Source organism: Penicillium crustosum (genome assembly GCF_028827405.1).
Source record: "Penicillium crustosum strain IBT 35664 chromosome Unknown utg000005l_segment0_segment0, whole genome shotgun sequence".
Lineage (NCBI taxonomy): Eukaryota > Fungi > Ascomycota > Eurotiomycetes > Eurotiales > Aspergillaceae > Penicillium > Penicillium crustosum.
Window position 1 is genome coordinate 3,472,320 of NW_026623126.1, and position 21,700 is coordinate 3,494,019.

At 49.4% G+C, this 21,700-nt stretch overlaps 9 protein-coding genes across 9 annotated transcripts; 3 read left to right on the plus strand and 6 right to left on the minus strand.

Annotated features, from left to right (window-relative positions):
- Positions 1–35: 35 nt before the first annotated feature.
- Positions 36–1,912, minus strand: N7487_011987 (Zn(II)2Cys6 transcription factor domain-containing protein; the record flags this gene model as incomplete). Its single annotated transcript, XM_056879717.1, has 4 exons — positions 36–607; positions 663–1,330; positions 1,393–1,671; positions 1,722–1,912. The coding sequence occupies 4 exons, from the start codon at positions 1,910–1,912 to the stop codon at positions 36–38; spliced, it is 1,710 nt and encodes a 569-aa protein (XP_056725036.1).
- A 291-nt stretch (positions 1,913–2,203) lies between these two features.
- N7487_011988 (AP-1 complex accessory protein LAA1) lies at positions 2,204–8,428 on the minus strand (the record flags this gene model as incomplete). The annotated part of the gene is made up of 2 exons (XM_056879718.1): positions 2,204–3,775; positions 3,827–8,428. The coding sequence occupies 2 exons, from the start codon at positions 8,426–8,428 to the stop codon at positions 2,204–2,206; spliced, it is 6,174 nt and encodes a 2,057-aa protein (XP_056725037.1).
- Positions 8,429–8,614: 186 nt separating this feature from the next.
- Positions 8,615–9,513, plus strand: N7487_011989 (post-initiation translation factor DPC29; the record flags this gene model as incomplete). Its single annotated transcript, XM_056879719.1, has 2 exons — positions 8,615–8,834; positions 8,888–9,513. Coding segments are annotated over 2 exons (846 nt in total), but the record flags the coding sequence as incomplete, so codon positions are not given.
- Positions 9,514–9,673: 160 nt separating this feature from the next.
- N7487_011990 (Mis6 domain protein) lies at positions 9,674–12,011 on the minus strand (the record flags this gene model as incomplete). The annotated part of the gene is made up of 4 exons (XM_056879720.1): positions 9,674–10,750; positions 10,802–11,829; positions 11,895–11,945; positions 11,996–12,011. The coding sequence occupies 4 exons, from the start codon at positions 12,009–12,011 to the stop codon at positions 9,674–9,676; spliced, it is 2,172 nt and encodes a 723-aa protein (XP_056725039.1).
- Positions 12,012–12,617: 606 nt separating this feature from the next.
- N7487_011991 (CLPTM1 family protein) lies at positions 12,618–14,637 on the minus strand (the record flags this gene model as incomplete). Its single annotated transcript, XM_056879721.1, has 3 exons — positions 12,618–13,424; positions 13,488–14,546; positions 14,599–14,637. The coding sequence occupies 3 exons, from the start codon at positions 14,635–14,637 to the stop codon at positions 12,618–12,620; spliced, it is 1,905 nt and encodes a 634-aa protein (XP_056725040.1).
- A 212-nt stretch (positions 14,638–14,849) lies between these two features.
- On the plus strand, positions 14,850–16,231 carry N7487_011992 (short chain dehydrogenase/reductase family protein; the record flags this gene model as incomplete). The annotated part of the gene is made up of 5 exons (XM_056879722.1): positions 14,850–15,121; positions 15,193–15,278; positions 15,333–15,497; positions 15,549–15,619; positions 15,683–16,231. The coding sequence occupies 5 exons, from the start codon at positions 14,850–14,852 to the stop codon at positions 16,229–16,231; spliced, it is 1,143 nt and encodes a 380-aa protein (XP_056725041.1).
- A 914-nt stretch (positions 16,232–17,145) lies between these two features.
- Positions 17,146–19,276, minus strand: N7487_011993 (uncharacterized protein; the record flags this gene model as incomplete). The annotated part of the gene is made up of 4 exons (XM_056879723.1): positions 17,146–18,366; positions 18,423–18,902; positions 18,971–19,148; positions 19,209–19,276. The coding sequence occupies 4 exons, from the start codon at positions 19,274–19,276 to the stop codon at positions 17,146–17,148; spliced, it is 1,947 nt and encodes a 648-aa protein (XP_056725042.1).
- Positions 19,277–19,337: 61 nt separating this feature from the next.
- On the plus strand, positions 19,338–20,209 carry N7487_011994 (SNAP receptor SEC22; the record flags this gene model as incomplete). The annotated part of the gene is made up of 5 exons (XM_056879724.1): positions 19,338–19,371; positions 19,431–19,465; positions 19,515–19,624; positions 19,685–20,090; positions 20,147–20,209. 5 exons carry the CDS (start codon positions 19,338–19,340, stop codon positions 20,207–20,209), a joined length of 648 nt encoding a protein of 215 aa, XP_056725043.1.
- Positions 20,210–20,350: 141 nt separating this feature from the next.
- N7487_011995 (Elongator subunit IKI1) lies at positions 20,351–21,530 on the minus strand (the record flags this gene model as incomplete). The annotated part of the gene is made up of 3 exons (XM_056879725.1): positions 20,351–21,078; positions 21,132–21,288; positions 21,372–21,530. 3 exons carry the CDS (start codon positions 21,528–21,530, stop codon positions 20,351–20,353), a joined length of 1,044 nt encoding a protein of 347 aa, XP_056725044.1.
- Positions 21,531–21,700: the final 170 nt, after the last annotated feature.

Consider the following 21,700-nt stretch of genomic DNA (forward strand, 5'->3'; position numbering starts at 1 on the left):
CGTTAAATTGTTTCTGGGTCATACCCTTTGATTTATCAGTCAGGTCTCCCTGGAATAGATGGGCTTTCTGGAAAGAGGCCCATATTGGACATAAGATCCCAATCTCCATTAGCCGAGATCCCCAATCCAAGAAATTCCGGGAAATAGTAACTGTTAAGTTCACCAAGTAGCTCGTCTGGTTGCGGATTTGCTGGCGGTAGCTCGATGTGCGGTCTTAATTTTTGATGCACCTTCGTGATAATATTTCCCAAAGTATGCGCCGCATGGCATGGTAGCCCAATGCAATATAGCCACTGCACTAAGTCACGTACGAGCAATTCGAGCTCGTCGATGTTGTGAGTCGATGCAACCTGTTCTTGGTAGGCATTCAGTAGGCGGCAAATGACAATAGCTGCAAAGGTGATCATGTGGTAGATGTGATCGGTCAAATGGCGGGTGCGCTCATCTACTGTATCCATGGCCAGTTGCACAATTGCCGTGGCATGGCGAATCATTTCCGACACAATTGGTTCCCGAGATCGGGAAGACTTGGCTTTTAGGGCATGTTCGTAGAGAAGTAGATGGGAGAAATGGAAGCCCATTGAGAGAAACTGAGATCTCGGTTGCTCTGATCGCGAAATTCATTAGCAAGAATGAGATGATATAAAGAAAATGTAACATACCAAGGACGAATTCCCATTTTCGTCGCCAGTCCTGCAAAGCTGCCACTGATTTCAGCAAATCAACCGACTCCTGAATGAGATGTTCATATACAGTCCAATAAAGATAAATCTCGGCCACCATGCGCACTTCAAAATTTATCGCATGGTCTGAAGAAATGATAGCACGACATCGCTCGATTTGCCAAGGTTGTAGCATGGATCGACGGCTGGTTCCAACACAATAGTGCATATGAGCAAGACATAGATGATTCCACAGATAGCAATTATTCATAGTTTCTTCATCCAATCGATTTGGGGGATGAGATTGGGTCGTGACAGCAGTAAACAGTGGACTCGAGTGGGAGTGCTGTAGAGCGAACCCGCTCAGAAGCCAGCTATCAATACTCAAAGGCACCTGTCCAACAGTCGTCGACCACATAGACAAAATCAAGGTAGCCTGGAAGAACTCAATGGGCTGCGGAGCAACTAGAAGAGTGGTAGAAGCAAGAGAGCGGGCATACTCATACAACTTCGGAGCAAGGCTTGCAGCTAATTCTTCAGAAGTGTGCCGCACAGCAATCAGAGAACAAGCACAGAACAGCAAGCTCGACTTTTTTACTCGGCGGAGAAGCTCACTTGGATCACAATCGGGAGCGAAGAGAACCCATCGACCATAATATTCGAGGAAGCTGAGGAAAGGGTTAGTGATAATTTGTCATGATAAAGCAATTCGTTTGGAAGAGCAGCATACATTGTAATGAGTGTAAGTGCAAGATCGGGCGAAATAAGATCGTCCAATACCGCCCCTAGAGATCTCGCGTCGGACATTGGTTTGATAGCGTTGTCCGTTGCTAGATCGCGGATGACCATGATCGGAGCTGCGGAGGATTCCGCGTCCTTATACGCACCGCTAGACCCCGGGCTTGTCTGTGCGGGGGTAGTTCTACTCGATTCATTGCCGAGTGTTTTCGCTGGACCTTCTCCAAGCCGATCCAGCAGAGTAGCCACGGTCTTTTCAAGACGTTCTAAACTATGGAAATTTGTCAGTTTTGGAGTAAACATGGGCTGAGGAATTCATACCGAGCATCCGTCCCTGATGCGGGGACGACGGTTTCCTCATCAGAGGCAATGATTTGGACGAGCGAGCAGCTTTGGTGAAGTCGGTCGCATCGCATACATGCTCGTCCAGGAATCCCAGCCTCATAGCATCTGGTCTTTTGTTTTCTGCACGAGGTGCATGCTCGAGAGGCACGACCCCGATCCGGCGGCATTTTGACCTAACAAGCGGAGACTGGCTCGTAGAGATGAGATTCGAGCATATAATAATCCCAAACTGAAGTCTATGTAGACCACAAACTACAACTGAGATGGGAATTAGAAGATCACCTGATGCTTCGGGTAGGGATAAAATAAGCTCCGGTCAATAATCGGTATTGACCTCTACAAATATATAGCTCGTCACTCGATAATTTGTATACCTCCCCCGAGGTTGAATGTAAAAAAATGATTTGGCATTTAACTATATCATAAAGTGTTTCGTCCGTTTATACCGTATAAAGTTTCTAGAAATCCATGCGCAATGCTATACTCGGCGCAGCCTGGGGAGCATTGTCTGCCGCATCAGCGCCAGTCTTCGAAGCAACAGCCCCGACTCCGACACTACGAAGAACCTCCTCTAGAAGTGACTTCTGGTCTGCATTCATAGTAGCCACCAGCGTCCGGAAAGTAAGCTGATCAGCCTTGGCAAGCTCGAGGAGATGGCCCGCCGATTCCTGGTGCACGGCCTCGCCTTCACGCTTAGCCCGTGCCAATAGTGCCGACATGACGAGAGAAGTAGCGGCAGGCAGTTCAGAAGCGGAGAAAGTGGCGTTAGAAATACAAGAAACAAGCGTGCGAGCAACCACTGTCCGGGAGTTTTCGGGGTCGCTGGGAATATCGCCGTTGTCCAGAGGGCAGGCAACCATGAAGGCGATCAGTCGCGGGACGAGGTATCGGCCGATCACTTCGTCGGTGGTAGAACGAGACCCTGGCTTAACGAGGATTGAACGGAGGCAGCTAGCTGCCACGGTGGCAAGACCGACGTCTTGAAGACAGTCGAGTAACTCATCTAGAACTCGGATCAGGACTGGCTCCTGGGGCGGAATGACATGTGCGCCGGCAGTCAGGAGGAAAGTGATGGCTAAGAGCGTATTCTTGGCGCAAGGGATAGAGATATCCGATTCTCGTCGCTGAGCGATCGTGAGAATGGTCAGGAAGCGAGTGAGACATCCTCGAAGTTGGAATGACACAACCTCAAGGTCTTCGGGTGATTCCGTTGTGTGGGTAATACCATGAATGAACTGCCGGAAAATGGGAAGAGCTTGCGGCACCACGCCAGCTTGGCAGATTCCAGTTGCGAGTATAGTTGTGAAAATATGTAAGATACAAGCATGTAGATCGTTGCGAATGATGGATGGGAATACGGATGCAACATCGACGAGAGAACGAAGTGCCAAACGAATAAGAGTCAAAGACTCATCCGAAGTGACGTTGAATCGCGCAAGTGGGGTCGATTCACGGAGATTGGGAAGCATTCCAGCGAGAACAAGAATGATGCTTCTTGTGAGCTCGAAGAGTTGCTCGATGTCATCGGACAGATGGTCACTACGTTCGAGATCACCCTTTGCTGCCGGGTGATCCAATGACAGGTTTTGGGCAATCTCGACAATGACGGTCTGGATGGGGGTAGCTTCTGTCAACACAAGACGGTCGAAAGTGTCCATGGTCTCTGTGAAAATTGCATCTTGGTAGATGGCATTTCCAGAGATGACGGGTCTCAGGATTCGCTTCAGAGCCTGAAGAATCTCCAATCGTTGCGATGCCGAAGTTCCTTGGTCAACCAAAGATTCGAAAGCCAGTCCGAACAAGACAAAGAAGAAAGCGACCGGCTCTTCACGGTAATTAATATCGTGTCCTTTCCCTTCATCCTTCTTGATGGCTTTTTCTTGTTTCTCCTCGCCCTCGGCGCCTTCGGCACCACTAGGCTCCTCGGGTAGCTGCAACTTGCCATCCAAAGCATCGAAAACAAAGTCAATATCTTTCTCGACAAGCCCAGCAATCGCATCAACCAAGTATAACCACGTGTCTTGGTAAAACTGAAAGTATGATTAGCTTCCGCCAGATAAAATAGGCATTTCAGGACTTACCTTCAACAAAGTCTCACGATTCAACGCGGCATACACCTCATCCAAATCACCGCTCGAGATTGTCCCCAAGCTACCGGAGATGTCTGGCTCAAAGCGCAATCGAGCATATTCTTGAAGAGAAGAAAGCCACAGAGGTGTGAGTTTAGCAATATAAGGTTGGACCACCTGGGTCAAGTACTCTTGGTCGATGCTTGCGATCTGGAGCCGGGCCCAGGCCGAGAACAGAGCGAGTTTTACCATAACTCGAGCATTTGAGTTTAGGCCCTTGAGATCACCGATTTCAGTAGTCTCCGGGTTCTTCGCGAAGTTCTCCAAGCCCAGCACCAAAAGCTTCAGGATTCTGCCCATGCGGTCGACATTTGTTACGATTCCTGTGGCAATGAAAGTCGCAGACACATTAATAGCTTCTGAGGCCAGCTCCGCGGAGGAATCAGCAGCAAAGGCAGGAGTAAGTGCAGACCCAATCTGGGCTTGATACTGCTCGAGGAGCGATGCTTCAGCAAAGTCAGGATCCGGTGTTTTGCCAAACATGGTAAGAACCTGGTCGATGATCTTTAATCCCCATACGCGCAGCTCAATGACATTGGCGGTAGACGCCGAAAAGGCCATTCTGACAATATCTCCAACGTTTTTCTGAAGAGCCAACTCCGCCGGGATAGCAGAGTCTGGGAGAATCGCCTCTTGGACAGTAGCCAGAAGTTCGGAGAGACAGCTCATGGCAAAGTTGCGGGTCTGCCATTTTAACAATTCTTGGCCGGAGATGCTTTCATTCGCAGCGTCGCCTTGTCCTTCCCCAGCAGCCGAGGCAAAACCGGCAACCTCGTCATCGGGGATATCGGCAGCTGTATTTTGAACAGCCGTGGTAGGCACAGGTTCCACCTTGTGGCGTGTCTTCGTCATAATATTTTGACAACGTTGGATCCATAGCTCGGTTTCTGTCAAAGCAGTCTGTTGTAGCCAGTCCTGGATCATTGACTTGAGCGACTTATTGTTCGGCGCTTCATCGAATGCGAGCCAGATGTCATCTTCTAAAGACTGACCCACCGTCTGCACGACAGACGATGCATCTCGTTTCATGAGATTGTTGAGTCCACGGACTGCAACATCTCGCATGAGGAAGTTGCTTGCTCGAAGCTCGGTCTGAAGTCGCTTCACGTATGCCGCAATGTCGACGTAACTAGACGCATACATCGAGAAGTGGTCCAAACATTTCGAGCTTTCCGTCACCAATGCTGGGTTTTCCTCCAACTGGAATTGGCGAAGCAGTGTCAAAATGAGGTTTCGAGTCTTCGCAATGTCTTGCAAGTCAGGCCCGAGGACATTGATGAGAGAGTCTACGCATCGACTGATCACGACAGGTGTCAAGAATGACATTTCAATGTTGGAGGTCGCCAACGCGGCTGCCTCTTCGTTGTGAGTGTCAGCGTTGTAGAGTTGAGCAAGCATTCCCAAAGAACCGGAGACAAAAGGCGAGAATGTCAAACCAGCAGAGTTGGCGACTCTCTCCAGGCCTCCAAGAGCCCAGAAATGGACAACAGGGTGAGGGTCATTGCACAGAGACATTAAAACACCAACAATTGTTTTGAGGTGCAAACCAGCTGCCATTCCACCAATTTGAGCATGGATGCATCCCAAGGCCGCAGCACAGCCAGCTCTAGCGTTAGGCTCTCTGTTCTCGACAATAGTATCAACGAGCCAATTAACCTGTGTATTGGTGCACGCATTTCCAGCACTGTCGCAAAGTCGTCCAAGTGCTTCAACGCCGATTGTGCGAACAACTGGGTCGGCATCTATGACGAACTTTTGGAGGAGCTCTTGCAAAATCTTATCAGTGGACGGGTTTAGCTTGCCAGGCACGAAGTCTGTCTCCTTAACAGCAACTTTCAGAGTATGTAAAAGGGCGACCGAGATGTTGACAACCAATGCTGCTTTCCTGCCGGGGTTTCTTTGTAGGCCGGGAGAAGTGAGGAATGTAGCGATCTGTTCGACACTGCTTTCCTGGATTTTGGACGAGTGAAGAGCGAGAGCCACAGAGAACAGATCGATTGCCGAGTTGACAACCCCGGTTGTTGGGGGATCAACAGCAAGCTTATCTCCATCTCGCAAACTGTATAGAAGAATTGCGTCATGCTCACTAGCTTGGCAAATAGGGAAAGTTAGGGTGTCGTCCACAACTTGGTCCACCGAATCAAGCGCAGACCAGGCGGGGCTCTTGTCGTCTTCTTGGGTGCCAGACAGTGTAGCATGGATATATTCTCGAGAAAGTCCGGTGACACCAAATCCATAATTATCACATAGATCCCATAGGCCATCGAATTGTCCGGCGGAGCCTGAAATAGAGCTTTCTAGCTGCTTGTACTGAGCATCTGGGTCTGCGAATGAGGAAATAGCCAGGCTGAGAAGACTGGACTGAGAGATGATGTCCCCATGACTAGGTGGGTGAACATGCACAAGCTTTGTGAAACACTGCAACACACGCCGACGCACCATAGTTGAATAATCCTGCAATTGCATTGATGGGTGTAGTCTTTGTGAAAGATCTTCCATAGCCTTCGGCTTAGGCAAGTTATCCAAAAATTCGACGGTATTTTGCAACATGGCTGAGATTCTCTTCGCGCCATCCGATGTGATCAATTTGCTGTTAAACTCCATGAACACCAGGAGCGAGCCCAGTGCACACTCCCGCACATGAGTCAGGAAGCTGATCTCGACAGTACCTGGCTGGGCAGCGTTTTCCTTGCCGAGGTGTTTGGGAAGTGCGTTCTTCCAGAGAAGCATCAATTGAGACAAATGGGTCTTGACGAAGCTAGGTCCGAGAGGCATCAAACCTCCAATCAGAATCCAGGCAACCTGGATTTGAATGCTCGCGACCCGAAGCTCGGAGGTGCTGCTCGTCTTGAGAAGATCGGTTGCCTGCGTAAACACACGTGCAAACACATCCACTGCACCATACAATGGTTGTAAACGAGAAGTACTGAGCATTGCAGATAATCCATTGGCATAGCCAACACACCGGCGAGGCGATTGGCGCGGTGTGCCTAGCTGTCCGATCTCCCTATTCAAACTGTTCATGCAGATTGTCACACATGACAGCAGCTGATGGGGAGAGGCCAGGACGAAGTTTCGCAGACAATGCGCAACATGGACTTGAACAGTGTAGCTAGGGTGAGGAAGGACTTGGAGCAGAGCATCTCGGCAACTATCAGCCTGAGCACTGAAGGCGGAACCAAGCGATGAAATCAACGAGGACAAAGCGCTGACCGCACTCGTTAGTGTGTACTTGCTGGGCTCACGACGTTCCTGGATAACCTGAGGGTAGTCCTTGAGGATACCGTTGATGAGCCATGTTGTGGCATTGAGCTGACTGTTCTCTCGCAACAATTCCTGCCCAATAGTATCTTCAAGGATACTCTTGATGAACCTCCTAGTCATGAGTAGGCGGAAACGGTTGTACGTGACGGTTGGATGATTCAACAACTCGACAAGCAAATTGTTCGCAATCTGGCCATAGCGCTCTTCAACAACCTTGTCACCCAGATTACGCACAACATATTTATAGCACATACAGATCCCAGCACGTGAGCGATTTGTGGTAGTACTCTTCAGGTACTGGGACGAAAGCTGCCTCAACAAGTCCGGAAGAAGGAAGTACAGACGCGAGTCGGTTTTTTTAGGGGCAGATGACTCTGACATCTCGGCCTCGTCCTCATCTCCAAGCCCCACACCAGGTTTCTTCGACATGCGCTTCGCTTTCTTCGATTTCGGTTTCGGGGTGGCCGTGATGTGCGCATCCTTAGCATGTAGATTAATCAGTGCCCGACCGAGAACCGCAGCTATGGCGTGCCGCACCGGCGCAGCGGGGCTGTCGATAACCTTCCATACAAGGGTTTTGAGGTGTTCGAAGTCATGTGCATTATCGAAGAATGGTGTCGTGGCAACCAACTGCTCCAGGCATCGGCATGCATTGACTTGGACGAAAGTGGACTTGTCGCTGATAGCAGCGTTTCGGGCCTGCTTCCAGATGTCGCGGGCAGTTCCTTCATCGATCGGAACCCCAATTCCAGCAACAACCTTGCGCATCACCGCAAAGAGAACTCCCCTGAGACCGGTGTGGTTGCTTGCTGATTTGAGCAGTTTCAGTGCGGCTGAAATCGCAACATTCGACTGCATGAACGCACTCTCGCCGGCTGTCGCAAAGACCTCCCCTAGACAATGCGCCGCAGCGAATTTGGTCTTCAATTCGGCTTCATTCTTTCCAGCGTTCAGAATAGCCAGCAGGTCGGTGATTGTTCCGAAGAGGATTCCCCGATCCCCTTTGCTGAGTATTGCGCCAAAACATCGCCCTAGATTGTTGCGGAGGACTCGAGTGATAGTCGGTGAAGGGAGGTTCAATATCTTGAACAATTCCTTTTTCAGATCCTTTTGTTGCGATGTAACTTCTGCAGCTTCTAATCCAGATATGTATTGTACGAGGTCGGAGGTGAACGTAAGCATGTACAGTTCCTGTTGTTCGGAGGGGAGGGCGTGTAGTTTAGGGATATCGAGCTCAGGGACTCCATTTTGTGGAGAGGACGGTGCTTGAGCTGTTTCGGAGGCAGACATTAGGTAGATTCAGGGCGAGCGTAGCCCCATAAGCAAGGAAGAAAAAAGAAAAAAAAGGGAAGTATTTAGTTCACTGTAGTTGCGTCAACCCCATGTTCACTCCTTATCGTGTGGCCTCACGCGGAGATCGGATAAACAGCCGCCCGAGGGAATCTCAATAGAGATCAGATCGTCATCTACAATAGACAAAGGAAAAGCATTATGGCTCTCAGGCTTAGCAGGCTGCTGCGGCAGCCCCGGTGGGTTGATTCTGCCTGTCATGAGTGTCGCTATTTCAGCACCTCCTCGGCCATCCTCTCCGGTCACAACAAATGGTCCACAATTAAGCATGACAAGGCCAAAAACGACAAGGCCAAGAGCAGGGAGCGCCAAATAATGGGAAAAGAGATTGCCAGTGCAACTCAGAGTACGTATGACCATCCAATTGTGCACATCTCAAATTCTAATACTCTATTCTAGTGTGGGGACCCGACACGAAGTACAATCCTCGTCTAGCCCTCGCGCTGTCGAATGCGAAACGAGCCTCCATCCCGAAAATCATCATCGAAGCAGCAATTGCTCGCGGACAAGGACTTAGTGTCTCGGGCCAGGCACTAGAATCCGTAACAATTGAGGCCATGCTGCCTGGTTCAGTGGCTGCGGTTGTGGAGTGTCAAACGGACCAGAAGGCGCGCGTGCTACAGGACGTTCGCTATATGATTAAAGACAAAGGAGGAATCGTCACCCCGACTACATTCCTCTTTGAGAGGAAGGGTAGGGTTGTTATGGAGAAGAAAGATGATGCAAATGTAGACGACTACTTGGACCAGGCAATCGAAGCAGGAGCGGCGGATATCACCACCGATGACAAGGGTCGCCTCGTGGTCTTGACCGATCCGTCAGAGACGAAAACTGTTGGCGAGACATTTGCGAAACTATCTGGTCTCAGTATCGAGGAATTGGAGATCTTCTGGGATCCCAACAGGGATACCATGGTCGAGGTACAGGACGAGGAACAAGTGAAAGATCTTGAGGACCTCTTGAGTGCTCTGCGGGAAGACCCCAGTGTTCAAGATATATATCTGAACTCGGTGGAGAAGTTCTGATCTCTTTGACGCAATGCTGCGGTCAATCTGAAGCCGAGACTATCTCACATAGAGGGCCCAGTATGTACAAATATGTATTATACAGATACCAAGCATTTAAACGGCGTTACGGGAACTTTCATTTCTAGGACTAGTATCAACACTCCCCCGACTATTATTATTACTCTTTGCGCAAAGCCTTCATTGTGCTTCTCATCAGAATGCCAGTACCCCGGCACCCAATCCCATCTAACCAGTCCAGCATATGCACGCGGTACTCCTGCCATGTAATCTTAGCACCGCCATCCTTTTCCAGTGCCTGTAGCACTTTCTGAGTGACTGGCTTTCTCAATTTTGGACGGTGATCTGCAACCTGCTGGTCCTCTTCCAGATCCGCAAAACAAGCTGCCGACAGATTGCAGAATGCAGCGTGGTGGCTGAGGGAGAATATCGATGTAAGATTGATGTGGAATGCACTTTCGCGGTCATAATGTCTGGCCACCTCGGACAAGTCCTTGATATAGCTTGTCAAAGCAGTGGTAGTCGGTGCGGAGACTAGGCAGCCTAGCGCATTCGGATCTTCGGTATTAAGGGCACGGTTGCGCCATAGCACATTGCACATGTCCATGACATACCCGTTGAATCGACCAACAAGATTTGTTCCATATGCCGGAGAGTTCTGTGCTTGGAGGACTTGTGAATTCAGAGAGGCCTCGAATGCGGATTTGTAGACGGCCAAGATGGAGTTGAGGCTTGAGATCACAGCGACACTGGGTGTGAAGGCGAGTGTGTATACAGTTTGCGCATGCGGAAGTGTGAGGCGGAACCGGGCATCTTGAGGTGCGTGAGAAAAGAGTTCTGAAAGGGTCCTGTAGAAGTCGAGCACAGAGGCTGTGGCTGGCTTGGACTTTTTATCTTCATCCTCCATTGAGAACTCTAGAATCGAAGATGCTAGGAGCTCGGCGTGCACGATGGTTTGACTCAGATGGACTGATTCTTCTGACGTATCTGACTCTGATCGAAGTTTCACGCCCCATTGGCTAATTAACGCTGAATAGAAACCCAGCAACGCTGTTCTGGAACGAAGACTCTCATTCAATACAGCTGATTCCAATGGTAATAATAATTCACTCCGGAGCGAGGCGAAAGGTTCGATTGGGATGTACTGGAGAAGTCGGAAGACGTGGTCACGATTGTCCTTGCCGTTCCATGTTTGGAGATAAGACTTCAAAAAAGAACGTATCGAGGATGGGAGGTCCTGATGTTTTGTCAGTGTCTGAGTTGACAGTGACCTATCCGAAAAACTCACCTTAGTATAGGATACATATCCCACAACAAAATCCAACACATATGATAATGTCTCGGGTTCATCATCTTCATCCTCACGTAGAGTCTCCAACTTGTCCTCCAGGAAACTTCTCAGCCATTCATTTAGACGATGATGTGCCAGTTCAGATTGGACCAGATGAAGATACTTCTGAGCCATTGCATCGCCCAAAGTTGAGATAATCTGGTTAGGTAATTCGATCTTGTCAAGCCTGTCGACTAAATGGCCAACGTCGCGAAGCTCCTCCAGGGATGTGTGCTTATGAGATACCCGTGAAGTTTGTAAAGTCGGAATAACCACTTCAATCCTACTTCTTTTCACAGTCCCACGATGAACAACCTGGAAACTCGATTCCTGACCCGCCTGTACTCTTTCTGTATTTTGGTCTTGAAGCACCTTCACATGGCTTGACCACTCGGGATCCGGGTGTTTGAAGAAGAGGGCATTCCTTCTCGATCCTCCAAATTCACCGAGGATGATCTCAGGGTAATAATTCTTGAAAATCCTCAGAAGGCTGATAAGCTCTTTGTCTTCACCGCCAGCAGTCTGGATCAATTCCATCAAGGCTTGAATCCGGAATGGCTTGACGTGTTTCCGTCTTGTGAGAAGCGAGAGAAGGTGGCACAGTGGTTTCCGCAAACTAATCATATCCAAATAGTTGAAAAGAACAGCATAAAGTTTGGCGAGATGTGTCCTATCTTCGAAAAGATCATACGCAAGAATCAACCAGCGCAATAGCAGAGCCTGCGTGGCGGGGCTCGGTTTGTTCTTGCTAGGCCCAAGACAGCACACCACTTGAGTGATATTCTTGGACGCGATCCTCTCCTGGGGGTACAGGTTCTTGATCAGCGTTGTAACTGTACCCTGATCCAAGTTATTTTTGGTGGTCAGAATCTTCAGGAGACGGGCCAGCACGGGTTGCGGAATGCCGCTCTCGTACGCGTTTGAAGCGATTGTTTTGGCTAGTAGACTCGCATCTGTATATCTCTGTTTAGGCGGGACGAATGCAACTGTCGGATCGTATTAGTAACATGTTTTACCATCCATCTCAATTGTGAGAGCTTTTTTGCCATACCGGCTTCCAAGTGCTCGACCGCATCAAGCAGGCCGCTTGGTTGGTTGCTACCTGAAGAATTGTTAGCATTATTCAATTGTAAGGATACATACACGACTTACCTGTACCACTATCCATCTACCCGAATTTTATTCTAAAGTTTTCCTGCAATAGGGGTGTTGACAAGAATGATAGCGTAGTTTGCTTTGGGATGGTGGTATTAGCGCGTAGTTGCTCGATACCGCGCTTCGTCTTCAATTGCACCTGTTGAAGACGCAACTCGGAAGCTTTTTCGAATGCAATTCCGAGTCTCAGAAAACTAATGTGACCAAAGGAATGAATGTTTTTGGTGCAGATCTAACGATAGTCGCATAGAAGAACGAGTGGGCGCGGATATGCGAAAATGGCGTTAAACCCAATCGGGTAACCATCAACAACGGCTTCTACCTTGGTCTGTCATTATTGGTCTGATCATACTATCATATTATTTTCAAGGTTGGTCTTGTCTACTTTCATGATACTGGATAAGTAAGGCTCGGAACTCTAAAGTGATTTTCTTGAATCCTAATAATTAAAAGAATCGGAATTAAACATTGCTGGCTTTAACATCGTAATAATTATGATCCGATGCTCACTAGCATCATGCCAAAAGTAGTGAAATCGAGTGATTCACTACGTATGCAAAGGCGGTTATCACAGGTTCATCGGCTTATAGGCCGATGAGGCCCACATCTAAACCGGTGTTCATTTCCTTTTGCGGGTAGATGACTTGGAGGTAGCCTTGGAAGAGGATTGGGTAGCCACTTCCTCCTTCTTGTCCCCTTCAATAGCAGGAGTAGGTTCTTCCTCCTCATCACTATCACCTCCCTGGCCGAACTCGTTGACGCGCTTGTAGTCAACCTTGTACTTCCAGCCCTGATAGAGCCAGACGAAGAAGATGACATCGTCGCGGAGAGTAGCCAGGCGGTGGAGCCAAGGCATCTTGACGGTGAAAGCGAAGAGATCGTCGATGAAGGTGTTCAGGAACTTGTAGGTTAACGCCTTTCCGGGCATGTGGGCAACAGACTTCAACCGGTAGTTGATGTAGAGACTGGGGACCATCATGAGGAAGCCGTAGGCGTAGACACTACCCACCAGGGTCTGGATAACGTAAGAGTACCATGACTTGTGGGTGTTGTAGACCAAGCTGTACGCGGCGTATGCGAGCAGAAGGGGAACAGCCAAAATGTACAGGTAGCGGAAGGCAATCTCATCGTACTCCTTGGTCTTTTCCTCGGTCTCGCTAAGCTTGTGCTTGTCCTCAAACACAATCACATAAGGCAAGAACGACAACTTAGAGCTAGCTGGCGGCGGGCGCAAACGAACGTCGACGGTCTTGGTGATCTTCCAGAATTCCAGAAGAATACCAAATCCTTGACTAGCCAGAATCATCCAAGAGGTGTTATCACTGTTGTCCATGAGGTAGAGGAAGATAACAGCCTGCATGAAGACGTTGGCCAAGATTGTCCGAACTGAAGTACCAACAACGTCCTTCTTCTTGCGCCAGTGGGCCTAGAAAGTGAGAATATTAGCGATACTATACACCATACTTTTTAATGGTGAGATACCACTTACAATATCGTTCTTGAAGGCCAAAGTCTCAAACAACATGTGGAGGACAGTGACCACACCCGTGGTGCAGAGAAGCCAAATGTTCGTATCCAAGAGAATCTCCTTCACCATCTCCCACTCGGTTCCATCTCCACCACCGGGAGGAGGCTTGCCGTAGGCAGCCTGGCGAGAACTTTGCTTCGAGCCTTCATCAACACTGCTAAGGATGTTGAACTTCCAGTTCGCCATGTTGTTGAGAGTGATATGCAACGGCACGGTCTCAACGGTAGAGTTCAACTCAGTCATGTGGGTCTTCAGTTGCCAAAAAGTGTTGACGAAAGCGATCGGGTAGTACCATCCATTCTTTCCACTGGCATCGCGGGCACCGGTCCGCTCCAGCTGCACATACTGGCGAACTGCGGGGTTCATCTGCGCCAATTTCTGAGTTCCGGAGTCTGGGATCAGGGACAGGGTGAAGTTGGGGTGGTAGTATGACATAGTTGAAATTTCCGGGGTGTTATCTTCCTCCTGGTCTTGCTCATCCTCGGGGCCCGACAGAAGGTTCTTCAGCTTCTTGACCTTCTTCTTGGGAAGGTACTGGTTCAAAGGTCGAAGGAAATGGACTGCATCAGCAGTGTTGTAGTCCTTAGCGGCGGGGTCTAACGGGTATCCGGTGCGAGCCAAAAAGAAGTGAGCCCATAGAGTTCCATTCTGTTGGACCTGCTTTGGGACCTTGATGGTGGTGTCGATTTCGCGAGTATCGCTGTAGTTTCCAATGGTGAAGTTCTTCTCGTCCACCACAAGAACACCGTCCGGCGACTTGAAGTTGGGCACAATGATAGAGGGGGTTACATAAACACTGATATCGACAGCGCTGTCGGAGGGCCAGATCGGGGCGATGACCTCGGGGAGAGCACTGCGCTCGGCGATTTCACTGGGATCGGGGCGATCGGCAAAAGCGGGGATGCCACCAGAATTCACGCTGGGGGTGTCGGCCTTGTCCTTACTTCCCATGTACTGGTTGATGGCAAACTGGGCCACCAAGAAGACTGCAAGACCCTGAAGGGCACCTTTGAAGCCCGACTAAAGGGGGTCAGTGAATTCAACACAACAACACTAAGCCAGCGACACATACGTTGGACTCCTCCTGTCTGCGTGGCCTCTGTTCCGACATGATGGATGAGGAAAAGAAGAGAAGAAGCCAAAAGGACAGCTAACGTGGGCGATTAGCACGCGATTAGATCGAGGCCCGGGAACTTGCGCGGTCTTGGCATTTGTCTTCCGACCCTCCGAGCATCTCCCATTCTTATACTTGTTTGCTATTAAGCAGCTTTGAAATTGCAATCGCGTGATGGATAGCGCGTTCGGCTGTTGGCGCTGAACCTCATGGAAAATAACTCCCCTTTTGATGCCCGCGCGCAATTTCCGTCGCATAATGAGCCTCGAGTATGGCTGATCACCGCGGGGGATTCGCCTATTGGCCTCTCAGTCGCGCGGCAGGTCCTTGCGCATGGAGATTACGCATTTCTTGGGCTGGCACATTCAGCTTTGGAACGCGATGAACGTCGCCGTGATGAATTTGACGCTTTTCTCGCCGAAGTGGAGCACCACGGTGAAGGCTGGGCACAGCGCATGAAGACAGTTCCGCTAGATATCCGGTGCGCTACATCTAGGCTGTCGAGATTAATCATGAATCTTGATCATAATGGCTGACTGTTTTCCGAGACAGAATGATGGGGCAGTGCCAGGCAGTTGTGGCAGATGCAGTCGCAACATTCGGAAGAGTAGACATACTTCTATGCTGTACAAGTCAAGGTGACCCGCCCTTGTTGGACTTGCCCTTGAACAATACACTGACCTTCTCCCAAGCCCTTATTGGGACAGTTGAGGAACTTTCCGCTTCTACTCAAACTATGAATCTCGTGCGCGATCAATTCGAGGTTAACTATTTCGGCCCCCTCAATATCATCAAGGCCACGCTCCCCCATATGAGAAAGGAGCGAGCAGGGCATGTGATGATAATATCAGGGATCAGTAAGAAAGATATCTCACCCGGTGCTTGAATACTTGTCTAACGATATACAGCGGCGCATATCGGTACACCTGGACTAGGAATGTACTGCGCAGCAGGCTGGGCCCTTGAAGGATTCTGTGATGTTAGTCTTTTTATGCGCATTTGATTAAATGATTCCCATTGCAGAAACTAACGAGCTTTTCAGAGCCTGGCTTATGAAATTGCCCCATTCAACGTCAAACTCACCATCTTCCAATGCAGCATCGAAATTGGCATCCTCGCCAACTTAGTAACCAGTGCCCCTCCAATCTTCCCGGCCTATTCACCGGCCAACAATCAAGCACCTCTGTTCCGCGGGATCCTAAACCATCTTGTCCCCCAACTTCCCGACGCATCTGTCTCATCTGACAGCCCAGTCACACCCAGTCGAGCAAACGATGAAAACGCCCGTGTCAGCTCCATTGAAAACGGTCCATTCTCCGCTCCAGAGGTTGTTTCCATGCACCCACCGTTAAGCTCGGCACATCTGGAAGTGCTAGTCTCTGAAACAGTCTATGCCATTACATCAATTGGTGGCCATGAAAACCCTCCTTCACGACACATTGTTGGACAAGAAGGTGTTGCGAGTGTCAAGGAGAAGCTCAAGACTGTGAGTGAAGAGCTTGAAGACTTTATACAGGCCAGCTTTGCTGTTGATGTTGCTGCGGATTCGGATCCTATGCCCGCTATTTCCGGAACGAATGAAGGGCCGTAGTGTGGAGTACCAGCAACTATATATATCTCCCTCTACTAAACGAGCTCGAGGTTTTGATAACTATGTAATATTCGAATTATACCTATCTGTCAACTTGTATATCAGTCCACCCCACAAGAGTCTACTCTGTATTCCGTATGTTTCGTGGTTTCTCTTGGTCTTCATGTTTCACCTAGTAATCCCTATTCGATGGTGCCCAGGTGGGCCCGAGGGTTTAGTATGAAAATCGGAGTCTCACCCGAGTGTCTAAATTTCTAAATTTATGCAACTCCGTCACCAATCTAGTACCTGTTGCCCGCTATGGGTAGAGGTACACCGATATCAGCCAACTCCTTTAGATGGCCGGGTCGTTGTCAGTGAATTTGGATTCATGGATGAGGTTGGCTGTTATGGTACCTCCCATTTTGTAAAGCACCATGTCATGAATTATGGACAGCGAGGATGTAACTTGTAATCACAATCTTAGTCGAGTATCCCAGAAACAATGCATGGGTGTTTCGATATAGGGTCTACGTATATGATTTAATTTACCTCAATTACGACAAAACAGGAACATAGAAGATTTGTGTAGGCAAAATAAAGCTTTAAGAAAAGGTGGTACTTCTCTCGTCCAGTAAGACGCACTAAACACTGGGATCCTCCTTCGGTTGACCATGGAATTTTGGGAGTTCAGATACAGTCCGTTTGCGAGTATGACCAGACTACATTTCCTTGCATTCATGCTAGAACCCTATTTGATACTTTATCTGTAGGATATCTGGGGTTCAATTGTCCATTGTAAGCTAGCCAACTTGGTCACGCATGGACCGTTTTCAACTGTGATCTTAACATGGTATCAAGGGTAGTGTAGGCGAAAATCAAATGGTATGGTGTATCGCTGTTTTTATGCTAGAAGTTGAAGGCGTGGAAGGAAGCTACTCAAGTTGTCCTTGCTGTAAGAACCAAGCCTCTCGCACATCAAAGAGGCTGCCCATGTCCTGGTTATTTCGGTAGCAACGGATTTCCTTCCAGGCATTCGCTGTACGGCCGTTCGGCATGCGGCCATCGATTTGTAGAATCTTATGGACGAGTGCTTGTGGCGAGGAAACGTTGGAAACAATGATCTCATCCGGTTCACTGACAGTAGCTTGAGATGGCGTTGGGACTAGATCGTTCTGTGGTTCAGTACTTGGGGGTTTAGTGATTTTGTCCTGCTCAGCCTCGACGGGTGGCTCAATGAGTGACTCAACGGGAGCCTCAACGCTGTACCCAGGTGTATCGAGCTGAGCTTTGGAAAATTCCGAAAATTCTGCTTTATCACTTTTGCCGTTAGTATTGGCAATGGATGACTCCTCTACTGACGCAGATAACTCTGGCCCAAAGAGCTCTAGCGGCTCAGGGGGTGAAGAAAGCACAGACAAAGGGGATTCTGGCTGCGAGGGCTTTGGGTTGGAGGATGCTCCAGCAGCTTTGCAGTTTTCTTCAATCTGTGCAGCCACAATGTCCATGAAGGAATCGGGAGCAGTTGGGCTCTGTTCATCGCGCTGGGACACTTCTATTCCCCGAGACACCTCCGGTTCTTGGGGTGGCTCTGGTTCAGGTTGCTTTGGTGGATTCTTAGGTGGCCGTCCTCGCTTGCGCTTCACTGGGGGCTGGGGTTTGGGCTCAGGAATTTTGCGCTTAGGTTTTTGATTTCGCGTACCGCCGGGGCTGACAATAATAACGCTGAATGGGGGTTCTTGTTTGGTTGCTTCGTCATTTGAAGGTGGAATGACTGGCTGTGTGACGGTGTCGGTACTCATGTCATCAGTATAAGATGTAGAAATCTCATGTGGCGCTTGTTCATTGTCAAGCTTCATTTCGTCGACATTGGAAGAAGCAGGGGTATCCTGTGGCGCTTGATCGGTATCAAGCTTCATCTCATCGCCACCGGAGGTTGCATCGGTGAGCTGTGATTCTGGGTCCTCATATTTCAACTGTTTATCATTCCAGGATGATGTCACTGGCTCTGGCTGTGTGTCGAAATCGACTTTCACATCTTCCTTTCCCTTCTCTGGTACCGAGACGGGCTCTCCTTTGTCGAAATTGCTTCGAAGAAAGACTCGTTCACCAGGCGGAATTGCAAAAGTCAATTTCACCCCATCACGGTCAAGAACCTATAGCTGTCAGTAAATGGCGAAGCTGTATGCGGAGTGGATAGATCTTTAAATACCTTGACTTCCTTTTCGATGACGATTCTTCCGGGCCCTCTACCGTAAACATAGTAAAATTTCCAGATGTCGCCCAGCTGGATGACACCTTCATTGATAAGAGTCCCCATCTTCACGCGTGCACTTTCTCCAGCAGCGGCATTCCAGACGACCTTCTGCTTCTGCCCCCAGAACTGCTCATATTCACGCTCTTTAAAGTCATCAAATTCGCCATTTTCACGCTGCTCCCTGGCTTCCTGCGCCTGGCGTAGCCATTCGGGGTCGTAGCGGCCGTTTTGGAGGTCGAGCTGGAACTGTCGAACGCCGTCGCGCCAGTTGTTTGAATAGCGGATAAAGGAGTCGGGGATGGGTTTTATTTTTGCATCCGGGTCATCTGATATAGCGTATGCCTCTGGGTGAACATCTGGGGGGAGTAGAGCGAGGATTTCACGCTTATCGCTTTCCTCAAGGGAATCCCATGCTTCAGGTCGCGCCAACAGTTTCTAGACGTTTTGAGCTTATTGTTAGCTTGGATAATATGGTATCGCATTTGGGAAGGATTGGTTCATACCACTAGGTCCAAGTCAATGAGGAGGGACTTGTCACTCGTCAATAGCTGCTCCTCGCTCCATTTCCCTCTGGCAGCAGGCCTTCTTGGGGTTCTAGCTCGTGAGCTCGTTTCGGATTTCAGGGTCGACATGGCGAGACCCGACTGTTCTGCTACATTGGCAGAACTCGCAGCAACACGACTAGGACATTATTATAAGACGTCAGTAAATAGAAAGTCAAGAAGCAAATGCGGAGCTTACCCCGAACGTCGTGGTTCTGCCGCACGGGGCTTCGCTACCGCCTTCGTGCGTCTCTTCCTCGGAGCCATTCTCACGGCAAAACAAAGGAGAGAGCGCTGTCCTTCAGAACAAGAAAGCAACGTTTTCAGGATGGTCAGGTCCACGCAGATTGCAAGGCTCGATGGTGAGGAACTATCTGGGGACGTTGTGAGGAGGTGGAGTGCTGATGTTAAAGTGAATTAGGCCTTATGCTGGCCGCTTCGGTCGACGATGAGCAGGTACGTGACAACGATTATTTAAGCCGGTCGTGAGCTTACACCTCTATAGGCTGAATCAGAGCTCTCTGAGATTAAGGGCCAGGCTAAAATGATATTTCGGCGCTTGAATCGCAATTCCGCACCCCAAGCCAGTATTGAGTCTGGCCAATACAGTCTACAGTAAGTTACACCTACCAGACACAAACATTATCAATGGGCAATTTCTCACATGGCTTGCAGCTACACAATCCAAGATGATATCTGTTTCCTTTGCATTTGCGACAAATCCTACCCCCGCAAGCTCGCATTCACCTATCTCGCTGATCTGGCCTCCGAATTCACGACTACCTATACTTCCTCACAATATCTCTCACCCACCCTCCGTCCGTATGCTTTTGTCGAGTTTGATACCTTTATTCAGCGCACAAAGAAGCTGTACCAAGACAGTCGCGCAACTCAGAACCTCGACAAGCTGAACGATGAGCTCCGTGATGTCACCAAGGTGATGACCAAGAACATCGAGGACCTCTTGTACCGAGGCGATAGCTTGGAGCGGATGGGCGAACTGTCGGGGCGACTGCGTGAGGACAGCAAGAAGTATAGAAAGGCGGCTGTACGCATCAACTGGGAATTGCTGCTGAAGCAGGTGGGTCTATACTTTGCGCTAGACCTCCCCTGACCGATTGGCTAACCATCTCACAGTACGGACCTTTCGCTGGCGTCGGGCTTGTCATTTGCATTCTTCTTTTCTGGCGATTCTTCTAATTCCTTGCTCTCCGTGGCCATGTCCCTAGGCCTCACTGTATGAATGTACGCATAGTTAATACCTCGGTGATTGCGGGTTACAATCCGCCGATTCTAGAATAAGGAGAACTGCGTGTGAACATGTATCGTATTTGATGATGCCTAAATCTCATCCTCTTCTTCGTCGAAATCGTCTTCTTCTCCCATGTCGTAAAGAATTCGGCCTCCTTCGCCGGGGCCATCGTTATGCTGTGCATCAAAGTATGGCAATACAACACCTTCTCTTTCGCGCCTCTGTCGGTCAGTGAGACCCAGCTCGAAGGTTGATGTCGGTTCCTCATCGCCGGCGCCTGGATCCTGCTCCATGGGAGGGTTGTACAAAACATTATCGTCAAGCAATGTCACAATCTCTTTCAGATGCTGGGGCGAATACCGCGACGCAGGCGGGAGGAGGTACCATTCCAGTACACCGCGACCACTCTTCCTCCTGTGCTCCAACTCAATGACAATCCCCTCAGCTTTGCCAGTGCCGGTCAATCTGTCCAATCGGCCGAGGAGAACCCCTTCTTGCTCTTCCTCAAGCCCGAATACTGGAGGGGCCAGACTGCGGTCGCGAGCTGCCTTCTGTGCTAGGACATGCGAGAATGAATGGAGTGTGATGATACTCGTAGCAAGGTATGTCAATACAGAAATAGGTGATGGTGAATAGGGGTTTTGCTGTGGAAGTTCGGGGACATCTTGATGATATGTCACCACGAGTGATGCATCAACCTTAGCCGATGGCGACGAGGGAGCAATAAACGAGCCAAGGAAGGATGGCAGGTGGAACCCAGGGTCAACTCTTTTTGAGTTAAGGAGAGGGTTAATTGAATCAATGAGAATAAGACGCCCTATAAAGGCAGTGAGTATAAATTCACTGGCGGGGTAAATGCACAATGCTTACTGCGTGAGGGGTTGGAAGCTGCAACAGACTGATAAGCTGCGCTCACTTCTTTAACTATATCGGCAGGGCTCTTGCGGCGTGTTGACACAAAAGCATCGACTCCATCGGGTTGCTTCAGGGTTTCGAAAGCGATGAGCGTGACATGGACTTTGGACAGCTGTCGAACTAGTCAGCATGGCTGTTCATCCGCGTGAATAGCAACTCAGGTGTCGCTTATGGTAAGACCATAGGTCAATATACCTTTGCACGTCTAATATATTCTTTCAGGAGTGGCGTAGCTGGCTGCTCCAAGGAATCCAACACAAGTGTGAGGGGCGATGCAGTGTCACGCAAGCTCAGGAGTTTTGAAATCAGGAGCAAATTGTGTGTCCGCCTGTGTGAAAGGTTGATGGGCGCCATCTTTTTTTTTAATATTCGGTATCGTTCTCGGCCAATTGCTTTCTGGAGACGCAGGTTGAAGACCGCACAGGAAGTGGGGTTGCTCTGCGAAAATTTCGTGGTGGGATTTAAAGTTGGGGCTCGACGGGTCGGCCCGCGGGCTGCAGCACTTCACTTGTACAATGACCTTC